This window comes from Pipistrellus kuhlii, unplaced genomic scaffold, assembly GCF_014108245.1.
Source record: "Pipistrellus kuhlii isolate mPipKuh1 unplaced genomic scaffold, mPipKuh1.p scaffold_m20_p_7, whole genome shotgun sequence".
NCBI lineage: Eukaryota > Metazoa > Chordata > Mammalia > Chiroptera > Vespertilionidae > Pipistrellus > Pipistrellus kuhlii.
The window spans coordinates 10,618,644-10,634,907 of record NW_023425573.1 but is presented as its reverse complement, the minus strand read 5'-3'; the positions used below and the strand labels follow the sequence as shown (position 1 = coordinate 10,634,907).

General features: G+C 49.5%; 1 protein-coding gene across 2 annotated transcripts in view; it reads left to right on the top strand.

Annotated features, from left to right (window-relative positions):
• CDK15 (cyclin dependent kinase 15) overlaps positions 1-16,264 on the top strand; it is a 73,545-nt gene that overhangs the window by 53,600 nt on the left and 3,681 nt on the right. For both annotated transcript variants that reach the window (XM_036422097.2, XM_045575447.1), the window contains exons 11-13: positions 493-541; positions 4,720-4,859; positions 14,507-14,647. In XM_036422097.2, the coding sequence (XP_036277990.1) occupies positions 493-541; positions 4,720-4,859; positions 14,507-14,616 (299 nt within the window). In that variant the 3' untranslated portion in view covers positions 14,617-14,647. The remainder of the gene's footprint in view (positions 1-492; positions 542-4,719; positions 4,860-14,506; positions 14,648-16,264) is intronic.

Here is a 16,264-nt window from a genome sequence, read left to right as displayed (position 1 = left end):
AGAGGGATAGAAACAACAATGAGAGAGGAACATCATAGGTAGGCTGCCTCTTGCACGCCCCCTACTGGGGATGGAGCCCGCAAATCGGGCAGGTGTCCTGATTGGAATGGAACCGGTGACTTCTTGGTTCCTGGGTCGATGTTCAACCCATGAGCCACACTGGCCAGGCTCCAATCACATTGGATTAAGGCCCGCCCTAATGATTTCATCTTAATTAATTATATCTGTAACAATCCTATTTCCATATAAGGTAAAATCCCGAGGTGCCTGGGGTTAGGACTTCAACATATGGATTTGGGGGGAGTGGGAAACAGAGATTTGATAGTGACACAGAATCATAAAATATCCATAGTGAGAACATCCTTTACTTTGTCTACCTGAACCTGGATTCCCTCTTCCTCCAAGCCAAGGAGAACATTCCGGGTTTTAATATTTTTGGAAGCAGGAGTTTAGGGTCATTTTCTTTGTAACGTGCCTGTGTGTGCCTTTCAGAATGGTTCCCACTGCTGAAACCTCAGAGCCTGCAGAACGTCTGGAACAGGTGAGCACCACCTTGGGAAGCAGGGTTTGAAGGAGCCTTTTCCCAACCTCAATCCACCGAGCACCTCGATCTGGGGACCCACACCCCAAGAAGAGGCCTCGGGGAGAGCCGGCCAGACACCTGGGAGCCTGCTGGTTTTTCTCTATGAACCATTTTACTTTCACTGCATCTGGCCATTAAAATTGTTCTGGGCCCCTCCACCACGCCCGAGGCCCTGAGAACAGGGAGCGTTGGCCTGCAAGAAAACCTAGCGGGTTTATTATTCCCCGACACAGAGAAACCAAATAACATCATTGAGCGGCTATTGGAGGGGGGGCAGCTTGATTCATGGGGGTCATGCTTTCCCAGGCCCTCTCCACCCAGTCTCGGCGCAGACCGGGGCCGACTTTTATTACCAGCTTTCAACAAATCCCTAGTTTCTTTTGCAAAGTAAAACAGATAATAGCGGCATTCCCGGAATAGTTAGCTAACTAAGCCGCGCCAGGCAACCTCCGGGCTAAGAAGAACCCAGTGTTTTCGGACAATGACCAATTACAATAACCAGTATTATTTGATCTGAGAGTAATTAGCCGAGGCTCTGTTCTTTTTGCTTCAGTGAAGAGGCAAAAAGGGCAGTGAGGGAAACATCAGAGACAGGGGAACGGGCTCAAATGTCAAAGAAAAACACACTCTCGCAGGTGGGGAGGGGTGAAGGGGGGGTGGGCGAGATCCCAACTGAACATTCCACGTCGCTCTTCCCTGAAAATGTGGCTGCGTTGAACCCAACCAAATTCCGTTTGATTTCCCCAGACACAGTACAGTCAGTGTTCATATGCTTCAGAAATCCTCCATGTGGCGTGCCTACCAGAGTGCAGAGAGTAGAGAAGGTTGGGAGGTAGAGCCATGAATGAGCCAAGGATCTCTTATTGGGAGCCACCACCCCGCCCCTGCACTACCCCCCCCCTCCAAACCCCCTCACACACACACAAGGATGTCCGCACACCCCACACTTATTTTCTTTTTTTTACATGATTTTTAAAAAAATATTTTATTGATTTTTTTACAGAGAAGTAGAGAGAGGGATAGAGAGTTAGAAAAATTGATGAGAGAGAACCAGCAGCCTCTTGCACACCCCCTACTGGGAATGTGCCCACAACCAAGGTACATGCCCTTGACAGGAATCGAACCCGGGACCCTTCAGTCCGCAGGCCGATGCTCTATCCACTGAGCCAACGCGGTTTCAGCCCCCACACTTATTTTTAAAAGCACCGTACCACCTGAAAGTCCCTGTTGTTTTGAAGGCAGGCTCCAGGGAGCTGCTGTTTATCATTTCTTTCAAAATGTGTGGACGTTCTCTGGCCAGTGGACAGGCCCCCATTCCTATCTAGAGATAGGTAATTGAACACTGCCCTGGGCTTCCACAGGGCAGACCCACAGGGGACTGGCTCACAGGAGGAGGAGCCTTCACTGGTACACTTTGCCCTGGTCGCCGCCCCTGCCAGCCAAGAGGCAGAAGGAGTGGGTGGTGGCCGTCATAGTTTGGAGGCCGTGAGACTGAGGCCAATCCTGACACCACCAGAGGCCCTGGTACAACCTCATGGGAAGGGTGCGGGGCAGGTTGGCTGGTTGAGGAGGAAAGTCCTAACACAGAAGTCCTCATGTCATCATCCATCAGGACCTACTCTCCTGTCTTTAAATTTTCTGGTCAGGGTGGCTGGTTCTTCCTGTGTGTCCCTGCCATCCCCTGAGCTCCATCAGCTTGTCCTGGCTTCCCCCAGCCATCAGCATAAACAGCCTAAATCAGTGGTCGGCAAACTGCGGCTCGCGAGCCACAGACGGCTCTTTGGCCCCTTGAGTGTGGCTCTTCCACAAAATACCATGGCCTGGGCAAGTCTATTTTGAAGAAGTGGCATTAGAAGAAGTTTTAAGTTTAAAAAATTTGGCTCTCAAAATAAATTTCAATCGTTGTGCTGTTGATATGTGTCTCTGTTGACTAGTGAGTCTGCCAACCACTGGGCTAGATAAAACAGCGTGCACTCCATGCTGACACCAGTCCACCACAGTCCTGCAGCCTTCCTCTGCTTGTAACAATCTAACCGGTGGGACTGTGCCAAGCGAACAAAGCACTGATCGGGGTGGGGGGTGGAGGTGGGTGAGGATAGATGCATGGCTCCCTCCTCACTATGACCACCTAGGAATTCACAGTGTGGGTTCAGGCCCCAAGTTTGGCACTCATCCTTCCACTCTATAGCAAGGGTGAACCTAAAACAGTTTCCGCACAAGGTTTTCCCTGAATCTCCTTCTGGAGAGAGATCAGGCCCAGTGATGCGTACCAGCTTTCCCACTCCAACCCCATTGCATCAGTCCTGAAAACCCAATCCTGGACAGGGCGCCCGTACCCACTAGCTACCGGGCAGGCCTCTGCCCCAGGTACCCTTGTCTCCTAACTGGCTTGGAAATTTGCAAGGACCAAGGATTTGCAAGTGTTTTCTTTAAGTCTCAAAGCCATTACTCTTGAGTGTGAAGGTCAAGTTACCTGTTTGTAGAAATAGTTTCATGTCATGGGAATGAGACACCTGAAAGTGTATCATGTAAATCTTATGCAAAAATTAGGCAAATTAGGATTCTGGGCCAGGACTCCCAGCAGCCCTGCATCCTGGAAGGGTGTCTGCTCTCTGTGCTTCAGGCTGGTACGTCGAGTTGACGTTAAATAAGCCCCTCTTGTGTTGGCTTGGTTGGCAATTTGCATGGCCACGCAATTTAGTTCTGAATGTCACACACCAGCCCTGTGGTTCAGTGCCTCCCGGGACCTGCTTTTGTGGCTTTCCACTTGCAAACCCTTCAGTGGGCTCTGGAAGATGGGTGTACTTCAATGACTGGCACTTGATTAGCAAAGACTCTCAAACATTACAAGTAAGTGGGAAGCATAAAGACCCACAGGCCTGGAGGATTTGATTTTTTACAGAGAGGAAGGAGAGGGATAGAGAGCTAGAAACATCAATGAGAGAGAAACATCCATCAGCTGCCTCCTGCACACCCCCTACTGGGGATGTGCCTGCAACCAAGGTACATGCCCTTGACTGGAATTGAACCTGGGACCTTTTAATCCAAAGGCCAGCACACTATCCACTGAGCCAAATCAGCTAGGGGGTCTTTCCCCATGCTTTGTCCAGGCCACTCAACAGGCCTTTCTCCCCTTAAACTCACTCCTCTCCCTCAACCCTAGGATCTATCCGTATGAGTACCACAGATCTCTGCCTCCATCGCCTCCCTGAGTTCCTCAGCTCTCAGCTCAAATGCCGCTTCCTCAGGGAAGCCTTCCCTGACCAGCTTCTCCCACTCTCAGTGAGGTATCGGGGCCTTCCCCTTCATAGTTGTACTCATGCGTTTGTATGATAATTTCTCTGGTGTCTGACTCCTCTGCTAGACTAAGGGGCAGACTCTTGCCTGTATCTCTCAGAGCCAAGCACCTACAGCACATAGTAGCTGCTCAACTAATGGATTAACTTCTCTCCAGATTCACAATTCAGCATCAGGCCCAGTTCAGGATCTGTCCTTAGTGTAATTTGGGTACTTACTTATGTCTCTTCCTAGGCTCCAGCTCAGGGAAAACCAAGAAGCATCTTACCTCAGAACCCTGAGAGCTGAGCTTCAGAAACACTGTACCTAAGGGTGTTTTCCATCCGAGCTTTAGCCTCCAAAATTGCCTCTCTCCCTCCTCCCCTGGCAGGAGTCTGTGCTTGCTGCCCAGGGCGCATATTTCCAATCGGGCTGTGCGGCCTGCTGTGTCTCTCAAAGAAGAGTCCTTAATTACATATTTCTGCTTCTATAATTATAATTCTGGGTCTTTTACGTATACACTGGAGGCCCATGCCCATCCCAGACCCCAGGGTGCCTCCTGGTGACCGTATGTTTGGTCGTTATATCGTTAGGGCCACTGGGTGTTTATACTATAGATGGTGCTGGAGACACTGGCGGGGAAGGTGGGGGAATGATAGAACACAGATTTCCCTTCCTCTTAGTAACAGGACAGGTGAGAGTTTCCGTGTGGGCGTGATTTTTCCGCGTGCCACCAACTTGCCTAACCCCAGGAAAATTCTGTTTGACACACCCTGTTCTCTGCTGCTCTCCTCTCCCCGTTTATTTCTTTGGAAGGGAGCTCTCCGGAGAACCTCACATTCTCTCTCCCGCTTTTCCAGGTTGGGCAGAATTCCGGAAGCCGAAGACCTGGCCTCGCAAATGCTCAAAGGCTTCCCGAGAGACCGCGTCTCTGCGCAGGAGGCCCTGGTCCATAATTATTTCAGCTCCCTGCCGTCTCAGCTGCACCAGCTTCCCGATGGTGAGTGTGCGTGTGTGCGTGCGTGCGTGCGTGCGTGTGTGTGTGTGTATACACACATGCCTGTCTCCGTGCGAAGTACTTCCTCTGAGCCCTGGAGAATCACAGACTTCGCAGCCAGAAGTGAGCTCGGAGATCAATTAGCCCTGGAGAAGCAAGATGGGACCCATCTCGCCTGAGTGTTGCATGAGATTCTCTCAAGCTCAAAGGCAAGGGAGGGCGGAGGTGACACAGACCTCCCTGTAACGATCCAAACATTTCCCCGCACACACTCACTCCGCGGCGCGGGGCGAGATGAAAGTGGCCTTGGAGTGGCTGGCTTTCGCTGGCATCTGCCGGGAGCAGCAGAACCGGCGTTGCTAACAACGCCGCGGCTCTCCACGGAGAGTAAGATGAGAGGTGACACGGATATGTCAGCGAGGAGAGCTGAGCGGGTCCTGATGGGTAACCTGATGCTGCCAAGGGAAGTACCGGGGTGAGGCTCCCCGGGAGGGGGGCGTCCGCCCAGGCCGGAGGCCCGCGGGGAAACACACGTTCCCCTGAAATCAGCTCAGCGGCCTGGGCCTGAAGTCATCCTCCAAATCTGCCATCTGCGGAGGGATCCTGTGGCCGGAGCTCCTCGTGTTTCTCCGCTGTGGCCAGGAAGGGCTGCACCGAGGATGTGGGCAGGGTGGTCACGCCCCCGGCTGTTTGGGGGGGAACTAGCCTTCGGTGAAAACACCCATCATTCAACTCTAAGCAGTTTTTAGGAGTTCTACGCTGGAGAGAAGCTAAGAAGGGGGTTCTGGGGGCTCAGCCTGGGGAGGAGGTACCGGGATGGGGTGAGGAGCTTCTGACCAAGGTCCTTAGACATCTGGTCTGGCCAGAGCCTCCAGGGTTGCAAACGCAGCCCCAAGGCATCCTGGACTCTATCCTGCCGCAGCCCAGCGCTCTCGTTTGGGATTTCTCAAGGTGGTTTCTTATTTAAGTGAGTCACTGAGGACCTCCAAAAATAACCGTCACCACGAGCTGGGGTTAATGTGCCTTACTTGACCCTGTGAGAAGAGTCCGTCGTCGGTGGTTATTAAGTTGCCATTAAGTGTTAGGAACATAGTAAGTGCTATAAAAACCGAGTGTGTGTGTGGGGGGGGAAGTTGGGTGGGGGGGAGGCAGGCTGTCCTTGGCCTCCAGGATCCTAGAGTGGGAGGGAGAGAGGGTGAGCAGGAGGAAGCAGGGCACCCCCTCGCACATATTAGCACAAATCATATCTAAGCAGCCCCAGCCGGCGTAATCAGCTGCAGATGTTCGGGGAATGTGTGTGCGCTCCAGGCAAGTCTTGGGAGGAACTAGAATAGCTCCAGTGAGATGGATGAGACTGGAGGTGGGCCTGGAGTGGAATGCGAAAGGAGGGAAGGGACCAGGTCTGGCCTGTGGCTGAGTCAAACGCACTCCTGGCGACCTGGAAGTCTCACTGGTACCCTCCTGGCCCCTCCCCTCCTCCCCCCACTACATCCCCATCCCCTCCCCTCTCCCCGCTCTGAGCCCCTCTGTCTCTCCTTCTTAGCTTTCTCCTCTGGGCCTGAGGACTTCTAGCTACCACGTCAGGCAAGCCTACACGCTTGGGTGTCCACACACACACACACACACACACGCACGCACGCACGCACACACACACTCCCCTCTCGCCACTTGAAAAAACTTCTCCCAGTGGTCCTCCTCCAGGATCTGTGATGCTACACACACAGAGCAGCTGGGATCTTCCCCGTTTGCTGGGCGCAGCTTCTGCCCGATGAAGGGTCATTAGGAAGGAGCAGCACCGTCCTCGCGGATGTGTTGTGAGGAACGTGGGTTTTGATTGCCCTGGCCGGCTGAAGCAAAGCCACCACCGGCAGAGGGGCTCCTAGTGGGGAGGGGCGGGGGCGGGGGCGGGGGTGGGAGGGAGTGTTTTCACGCTTGCGGGTGTAACCGAGAAGCCAATCTGTATTCCTTCGCTGTTCGCCCAGCCACAGGGCCCAAATCTGCTCTGACACTTTTAGAGAAATGAAAAGATGGGATCTTGCAGGAGGCGGCCGTGCTGGGGGGAGACGGGGAGCGCGCGCAGCAGGGGGGAAGTTGACTTTTCTTTATACATACAGGGGTTTTTCCATGCCGAGTTTAAATTATGCCTGATAAAAGGAGCCTCGTGGATGTTTCAGTTCTTTCAAATTCTCCTGGCTTCCTCCCAATTAAATGAGGTTTGTCAAAGCCACAGGGCCCTGCTGCTGCTGCCTAGGCCGACAAGCACTTCCTGCAGCGACATCTCAAATCCCCGAGGGAGAGGATGAAAGGGCCAGCGCCGAGCGACGGGAGGGGGGCGGGAGGGGCGCTGTGTGCGTGTATGTGTGTACGTGTGCACGCGGGAGGGCTGCAGAAGCAGGTGTAGAGACAGACCGACACGGGGGACTTGGGACACGGAGACCGGGAAAGCGAACCGACCAGGAAGATCGGAAGGAAGAGAGAGAAGTCCTGGGGCGAGGGTGTGCCCCTGGACCACAGTGGGCCTCACCCAGGGCGCAGCCCCTGAGGGATGCTCTCCCTCGGCCTGCAGCGCCAGCCTGCTTTTTCATTGCCCATCGCCGGGAGCCTTTATTAAGAGTCTCACCTAGGCGGCGTGGCTCAGAGGTTGAGCGTCGACCTACTGAACCAGGAGGTCACCATTCGATTCCCAGCCAGGGCACATGCCCAGGGTGTGGGCTCCATCCCCAGTGCAGGAGGCAGCCGATCAATGCTTCTTTCTCATCACTGATGTTTTTCTCTCTCTCCCTCTCCTTTTCTCTCTGAAGTCAACAAAAATAAATTCTTAAAAAATGTATAAAGAACAGTCTCCTTTTCGGATAGGGAGCACCCGCCAGTGATCTTAGTTCCCAACTTGTAGGGACGCAGACTTGGTATTCCCGTCCCTGGTGGGGGGCCCCCTGGCATGAGAATTGTGCGAAGGAAAGACATGCTCTTGGGAGTGGTTTGTCAAGAGAGTTTCCTGGCCATTACTCTGCCAGCACTGCTGCTCTCTGGTGACAGTTCGGAGAGGAGAGTGATTTGGGGGCTTCTATGTCTATCCCTTTATTATTCCGGGCGCAGGACAGCAAAGGCGTCGCTTTAACATCTGTGGTTTCCCCTTTGATCTGGGAGACGCCGGCTCCCACGGTCTGCCCTCCGCATGAAACCTGCGGCTGGGAGGTAGGTGAAGAGAGGCAGGACCGCCTGAAGGCCAGAGGGAGACCTAGAAACCCTCCCTCTGTAGGGGTGTCGAACTCAATCAGAGAAGGAGCCAAAATCTAAAATCCAGCCTAAATCGCGGGCCGAATGGTTTACTGAACAGTCATAAACTGTCATTGTGATGGAAACGCAGCGGAGTGCAGTGATGACAGCGCGGTGCGGGCCACATTGCAAGGCCTGGCGGGACGGATTTGGCCCGCGGGCCTTGTGTTTGACACATGTGCTCTAGTGCAAGCACAGCCCCACCCCTCCAGGTCCAGGTCACAGAGCCTGGGACGTGCTAGGTAGCACGGGGGCTGTGGCAGGGAGCGATGGCCAGAGGAAGGCAGGGGGCTGCTTGCCACAAAACACCAGGGATTCCGGGATCCATTCCCTTTTGGGGAGCACTCCGAGGTGGAGAAGCGTGACCGTCAGAAGGGCAAGCATGTGGGAACTTCTGCCCAGCGCCGACGCTTCCCCCTAGTGACTCTCGAACACCTGAAGAAACATTTGTCAGAGGAGAAATTATGGGAGTCTCTCCAAACACACCCACAACGCACTGATGGCTTTTGCAGATGGCGAGGCAGACGCCCTCTCCCTCTGACCACGCTGCGATCCTCCGGGCCCAGCCAGCAGAGCAGGGCGTCAGCTGGGGCAGCCGGGACCTAAAATTAGGTCCTTGGCAACTCCCCGGTCTTAGCTGCAGTTTCAGCTTCTTCATTTAATTCCCTTTGCCCTCGGCTTGAACTTGGGCTCTGGGAAAGGAACACTCTAATGGTTTTGGGGTGGGGAGAGCAGAAAACCATTAAGCTGCCCCATCCAGCAACGGGCTCCGCACTGCTCCTGCCAGGAGTGCTCCAAACCTGACCCTCTGAGGGTTAAGACTGAATTTGGAAACATGCCATGTTGAATCACAGACACTGATGCACAAAAGTATTTTCTTTTTTTTCATCCAGGGCAGTAAATGCCTCGTGATTTAGGAGTCTGGTCCTTAAGCCCTGGTCCTTGATCGCCAGGACATCAAAGGCTGTCTCTCTCTGTGTGGATTGGACCCATTTTGCTTTCCAAATCCCAGGCAGGAGTCTCTACTATTCTTTCCTGGGCTAACTCCCCCTTCTCCTTTAAGCAGGTTTCAGTATCTTGGCGGTGGGGGGTGGGGGGGGGGGTAGGGGGGGTAGGGGAGTGTGGCTAGGCACGCTAAAATTTAAAAACTTTGCAATTGTTTTACAAGTAATTTTGCAAAAACAGTTTACCAGAGTCCTTATTGTCACACTTTCATTCTTGTAGGGAATAGGATAAGGTATGGCACACCTCAGCCCTTCATCACACCGCACTATAGCTAAGCTCTGGTCAGATTCAGCAGGCTTACTCATATTGCTCATGAAAACCTGAGTAATTTCTTTGTTTTTCTCCAATAAGCAAACTTCGGGCCTCCTTTTAATACTATTTCTTTAATATGTTTGAAGATCCCTTGCTATCACTTTCCAAACTTACTTCTCTAGGCTGACTTTCTTTGACCTTCCTCTCTGCCCACCTCCCTCCCAAATATAAGTTCTGTTTCTCACACTCTTTCATCATTTTGTTTCATTATTCTATTCTGAACCTCTTCTAATTATTTTGTTTATCTCTGAGATTATGAACCGAACATAGACTCAGTTTCCTAACGTAGTGGAAGAATCATGTTCCAGTTCATTCATTGGAGATTTATGGGTGTGATGTTGAGGGATACAAAAATGAATTAGTCATGGTCCCTGTCCTCAAGGAGCTTGCAATCCTTAAGGAAATGAGACAACTACCTAAATAGCTGCAGATCAAGTGTGAAGTGCTGTGGGTGTTCAAAGGAAGTGAAATTAATTCCAGCTGTGGGGACTAAGGATGAATTTGTGAGTGGGCCGTGAAAGATGATGGGGTCTGGATGGCTGGGGAGGAAGACTATCCAGGGAGAAGAATGTCATCCTCCTCTTAATACCATCCAACATTATTCTGCAGGTGTATTTTTTTTAATAACAGTAGCCCAATTCTGTCTTATGTTTCATCCAGATTATTTATATATATACATACATATATATATATATATATATATATATATATATATATATATTTTAGAATAATATGCAAATTAACCATCACTCTGCTACATAAGCTACGCCCACCAGCCAATCAGAATGAGTATGCAAATTAACACAACAAAGATGTCGGTTAATTTGCATATGCAGAGGGAGGGAGGAGTGAAGACTGAAGACAGCATAGAAAGAAGAGGGAGGGAAAGTGGAAAGCAAGGCGGCTGTGGCTGCTGGAGAGAAAGCACTGGCAGCACAGGCAGGGCAGAGCAGGGTGGGGCGCAATTTATGTTTAACAGAGACCCCTGACCTTTTGTCTTAGTTTCTCTTCTTCTTCCTTTTTTAATACACAATCACCTTGGGTTTTTCAATTTCTTAACCAATGGTGGTTTATTTTTTTGTTTCACTATAACTCATTCAATTTTATAAGAAAATATCAGGAGTCCAATGGAAAATTGGGCAAAGGTATAAAATAGCAATTTCTGCAAAGGGAAAGAATATATCAGCACATTGAATGAATAAACAGTGCTACTGGTAATTAAATAAATACATATAAATGTTAAATTAGTTTATTTTTTCTCTTTAACCTAATGACTCCTAGTGTTTGTGAGATTATAGTAAAAGAATTCTCTGCTGATGTTGGTGTCAACAGGGAAATCTTTGCAAAGCATTATGGCATACATATTAGGAGTTATAAAAAATGGTCACAACCCTATACTTTGGTTCCTGGAAATTATACAAAAAATAAAAAAATAAATTAAAAAAAACACACAATTGAACAGGAAACAAAGCCCTCTGTGCATAAAAATGTTCCTTTCAGTATTGTCTATGATTTTGAAAAATTACAAAATGAAAATGAAAGACACCATCTAACTATTCAACACTAGAGAACCAGTTGAACAAACACTGACGTACTGACTCAGCACACAGTACCACATTACCATTTCAAATCATTCACAGGAGTATGTGGTAACGTGGAGATGTTTATGCTATGACAGTAGGATACAAATTACGTAGTGTGATGCACCTGTGAAACGAATATGCATATCGACAACATGGAAAGATGGGATATAAAAATAAAAATACTATTCCAATTTAGGAGGATTGTGTATAATTTTTTTCCCTCTTTGGTAAAGTTTTCTTTAATGTTGATGTTATATTGTCTCTATTGTCAAAAGAATGAAGTGTGGCAAATGGTGCAGGGAGTCTAAGCTCTGAATTGAGAAGTAATGGACCTGAGATTTCTCCTTTTCCTCCCAATGTAAGATGCATTATTGACCTTCATAAACCTCAATTTCTCTGTACAATTTTCTGCACAATTAATACTCGTTTCTTTTATCCCGGATTGGCAGAATGTTTATTTTATAAAGCTTTTAACTCACTGAATGTAAGGGTCCATATAAATTTGCTCCTGGGAGAATGAGAGGTGGGGGGAGAGGAAAAGATAAGTGGGCACTAATTAGTTATGTAAGGTAAGATCATCTGCTTTCATCGGAAATGCGTAGGTGCTGTGCCCCTACTCAGAGGTCTAAGTGCACTCCTTGCTAGTTAGCAGCTTCCATTAAAGTCCCTTATGATCCTTTGGGCTTTACCGATGTGAGGCCATATGCATACACATGAGCTAAAATGACCGCTGCTCACACGGCTGTGTGCACTTGGAATAATTCAGTGCACTAAGCAACTTGGCTGATGGACTGATGATGGGTGAGAGTAGTGCAAAAACCACATGACACGAGAAATCACAGGACATTTAGAAACGATGATCTTATTTCCAAGCTTTCGTTTTGACTTGTGCTCTCTCTCTCTTAGCCATTACAGACAAGTAGAAGAGATTTGATTACCCGGTTTCCTTGAAAGGTTATTTAGCTCCTCAATCCCATTAAGTCGCTTTCTGCACTCCAGTGCCCTGCGCCTTCCCTGTTCTGAGCCAGGAAGAGTAAATGGAGACAGCAGGATCAGATTTCTAAAGGAAGGAAAGTTAAAGCACAGTTGGAAAGGGGTGACAGGAGCTTAGGAACTCAATTAGACTGAAAGACAACTATCTCATTATCCCGTTCCGAAATGATCTGAATGCAGCAAACTCTAAAAGTTTTAAATAAACTTGTCCTACTGACTGTCTAGATGACTGCAAATTCTTCTCAAAAAGTATTTAAACACCCACTTTCGTATTTATTTATTCTAAGTGCGAGCGGCTGCGATAATTATGCTGTCAGATTCGGTAAGCTAATGAGGAGTCAGCCAGTGGAAGGCTTTGCGTTTGTGAGATTGCTGCAGGATAGCTGCTCAGATGCTACTTTCCTTCTTTCTTTTTCTCTTTTATTTTTTTTTTCATTCCTCCCCCCACCCCCCCATGAATTGGGAAGGAGAGTGGGGCAGTCCGTGGCCAAATTGGAATCCTTTTGATTAACTGATTGCTTTCCCAGGACTGTTCTGTCAGATCTCTCTCTCTCTCTCTCTCTCTCTCTCTCTCTCTCTCTCTCTCTCTCTCTCTCTCTCTCCTATTTTCCCCCTCACTCCCTTTCTCTCCCCCCTCTCCCTCTTCCCTCTCTCCTTGCTTTTGAGGAGCTGCTGCTCTTGATGGGGACCTTCATGTCACTCTCCCCAAGGCCAGGGAACACTCCCCCCCAGGGAAGTTCCCAAGATGTTTGGACTTGAGTTGATTGGAGAGTCATCCATAGTTTCTGCGCTGTTTATTTTAGCTGCGTGACTGTTTATGCTATGGCATGAGCTAAAAGGGAAGTTGAATATGAAATTGCATATTAAAATGTACCTCTGAAAATGTATCAGGCCTATCAACCAAACTTGATGTCTCCCCTTTCAACCCTGGAAAATATATGACTCCAAGCCTAAGGGATCAGGCCACAGATCACTCACAGCCTAAGTCTGTGGTCTGCAAACTGCAGCTCGCGAGCCACATGCGGCTCTTTGGCCCCTTGAGTGTGGCTCTTCCACAAAATACTGCAGCCTGGATGAGTCTATTTTGAAGAAGTGGCATTAGAAGAAGTTTAAGTTTAAAAAATTTGGCTCTCAAAAAAAATTTCAATCGTTGTACTGTTAATATTTGGCTCTGTGGACTAATAGAGTTTGCTGACCACTGGCCTAAGTGTAGGTCGAGCCAGGCAGAGCCCACTCTGCAGGTTTAGTTCCTCCCTTCAGGTGTGAGCAGTTCTCAGCAAACAATATTATTCGGGTGTTTTAGGCTCTCGGCACGTCAGATCTGGAAGCTTCTCTTTCTGTAAACTGGGCGACACTTACAGCCATACAGGTTTGTGCCGGTGGTGAGCCTGGCAAAGCCATGCCCGTGGGGAAAGATGTCCTGAGGAGGTGTTGGGGGTGTGCTTTGTGACAGTGTGGCTGCTGCCTCTTGCAATCTATGCTGATGCTTGTGACAACGGCTATCATTGTTAATAGTACATAGTGTATCAGACGTAGAACAATCTGCCAGGACATTGTATTATCCCCATTTTGCAGATGAGCCCCTTACCATGTTACCCTCAGGAGGTCTCGGCCCATGACATCAGCATGGGAAGCACCAGGCACAACACACTTAGCAGACACAGGTATTATATCCACACTGACTGCCTGCACTCTGCCTACCCAGATACATGAGTCAGATGACAAATGTAATATATGTTTTTCAAAGGCAGTTTTAATTTACAAAAGCTGCATTTGGAGTCTATTTAACTAGATTGCCTACGGTATCTATATAACAGGGTCTGAAACTTTCCAAAACATACCTAGCCTAGCATGGTGCCCGTTGCCTATCGTCGTCACTGGGGCAAATGTTCAGACTCCTGGGCTTGATAGCTAACTTCCTTCACCTCCTGGTTCTATTTTTCCATCTTCCAGTTCGCCTTGCTCTAACCATGCACAATTACAGACAGTTCTCTCCAACGCTTTCCTTCCTTCATGCCTTTCCTCGGCTGATCCCTCCCTAGAAGCTCTTGGCTATTGACAGCGTCATCCTTCACGGCTCCAAGGGCCTTGCCCGTGCGTTCCCAGGCTCCTTGGTAGACTGGGGGGAAAGGGGGAGCTGTCCTGGCTCTTTGTTTGCACCTCACTTTTGGCCCTTGTTTGTTAGTGTGTGTGTGTGTCTCCCTGTTCTATTCCTACATTTACCACCTTCCACACCAGGCCTTACCCGAGTGTTCATTTGGTAAACACGCACTGAAGTGGATTGAGCAGGAGCTGCTTGACAGGTGTTAGAATCCAGGAAGTCAGTTATCCATGAGTCAGGGTGATTTATTGATGGGTAAGTCTGGCTCACGTTTTGACATTCTCTTCAGGTGACAAATATAACAAAGACATAAAAAGTGCACCGTGAAATCCCAGGAAATAACACGTTGGTGCTTTTCTCCTTTTTTCCCCCCCACACAGAGGAGTCTTTGTTTACAGTTTCAGGAGTGAGGCTGAAGCCGGAAATGTATGACCTTCTGGCTTCCTACCGGAAAGGCCCCCGCACGGCCCACTTCAGCAAATGCTGGTGAAAGGAAAGGCGGCAGCGCCCAGGTCCTCCAGGTGAGTGGTCCCAGCAGAGAGGTTCCCGGTGGGCAGCACTGAGAAGCGATCACCGCCCGGAGGGGTGGCCCTGGCTCCCGGCCCCTGCGCACCTCTGTCTGTGCCTGGTGCTTCATTCCCACTCTAGGGACTGGCGGCCCCACCTCCTCCAGCTGTGAAAGAGGGCGATGTGGGGCACCACCTGTCTCTCCCACTCCCGGAGGAGCAGCAAGGCCCCCAAGACAAAGCCGAAAGGTCACGGGGAGGCCTTCAGCTGACACGTGTGGAATAAAGGGTTACAGCTGTCAACCTGCATTCCCTTAACTACAGCGTTTCCTCTGTCGGCCAATAGGACACAACCAAAGGTCAGGGTGACCAACCATCCCTATTCGCTTCAGCCTGAGGGGTTTCTTGGGACTGTGGGACATCCGGTGCTAACACTGGCCCAGTTCCAGGGGAGCCAGGAAGGATGTTGGTCGCTGTGGCAGTGCAAGTGACCACCTAACCTGCCTCCAAATGCCAGAGAAGACCTGGTGCAGAGCCTGGCCCTGACCAGGACAGGGTTTAGAGGCCTATGAGAACCAAGTCATCCGTACCACAGGCTTCTTAGACTACACCTTCTGCTCGGTTGTTGCAGGGAGTCCTTTTATTCAGGGTGAGCTCAAAAGGACCTGATGGACCGGCAGGAGCCATCCACAGATGTCCCAGACACCGCTGCTCTTAAGAGACCCCTCTACTGTGGTAGCCCTGCCTTCCACAGTAATCTTGAAGAGGAAGAGATGCTGTTTCTCTTCCTGTAAAGGATTCCCTTAAAGGTAGTGCTGCTGTAGGTGCAGGGAGACAACCCCCAAAGCTACCATAGTACAGGCATCCCTAGATGCTACAGGAGCAGTTTTTGCACCAGGTCTTCCATGGAGGGCAGATGGAAAAGTAATCTAAACAGAGGGCTCAAGGCGGGACCCACCCATGCATAGAGCCAGCCAGCCATCCTTTAGAGTCACCTGACTCTGGCTATATCTCAAGCCACAAACCTTAGACTGTGATTGGCCACCCATTTGGCAACCACTCTTGGCTATGTTTCCAAACAGAACTTTGAATGGTCACCACTGGCATACTCCCCCACACCCCAACTTTGTTCACACAGCAGGATTCAGCTCTTGGTCACTTTGTCTCAGCTCTCTCTTTGGCTGTTGAGATTTAAAGATATGATGTACGCACCTAGGAGTCTCCCCTCTGGATCTTATAGGAATCTTAGAAATTTGGGAAGATCAGGGATGCTTAGAATTATAGCTATTCCTCAGAGCATTTTATGAAATACCTAAGTTTGTATCTTGACAGTATATAATTGGAATTACAACAGGCAATACAATAATGTGACATTTCCCCAGCACAATGTTTCATAGAGCAGAGATTATACTGTGTAATTACGCCATTTAAGACCCACTAGTTATGATGCTAGAATTACTTTAGCTACATTCTATACAGCGAGGGATTTGTGCTTCATAGAATTATCAACAGCAGGGATGGAGATGGTTTCAGATGGGGGTGCCACAGTAAGCATTTTTATCACTTGTATTGTTGTTATTTGGTTTTATTTAGAAACTGCCTCTCTGACCAATTGTGGCTTTTCAGGAAGAA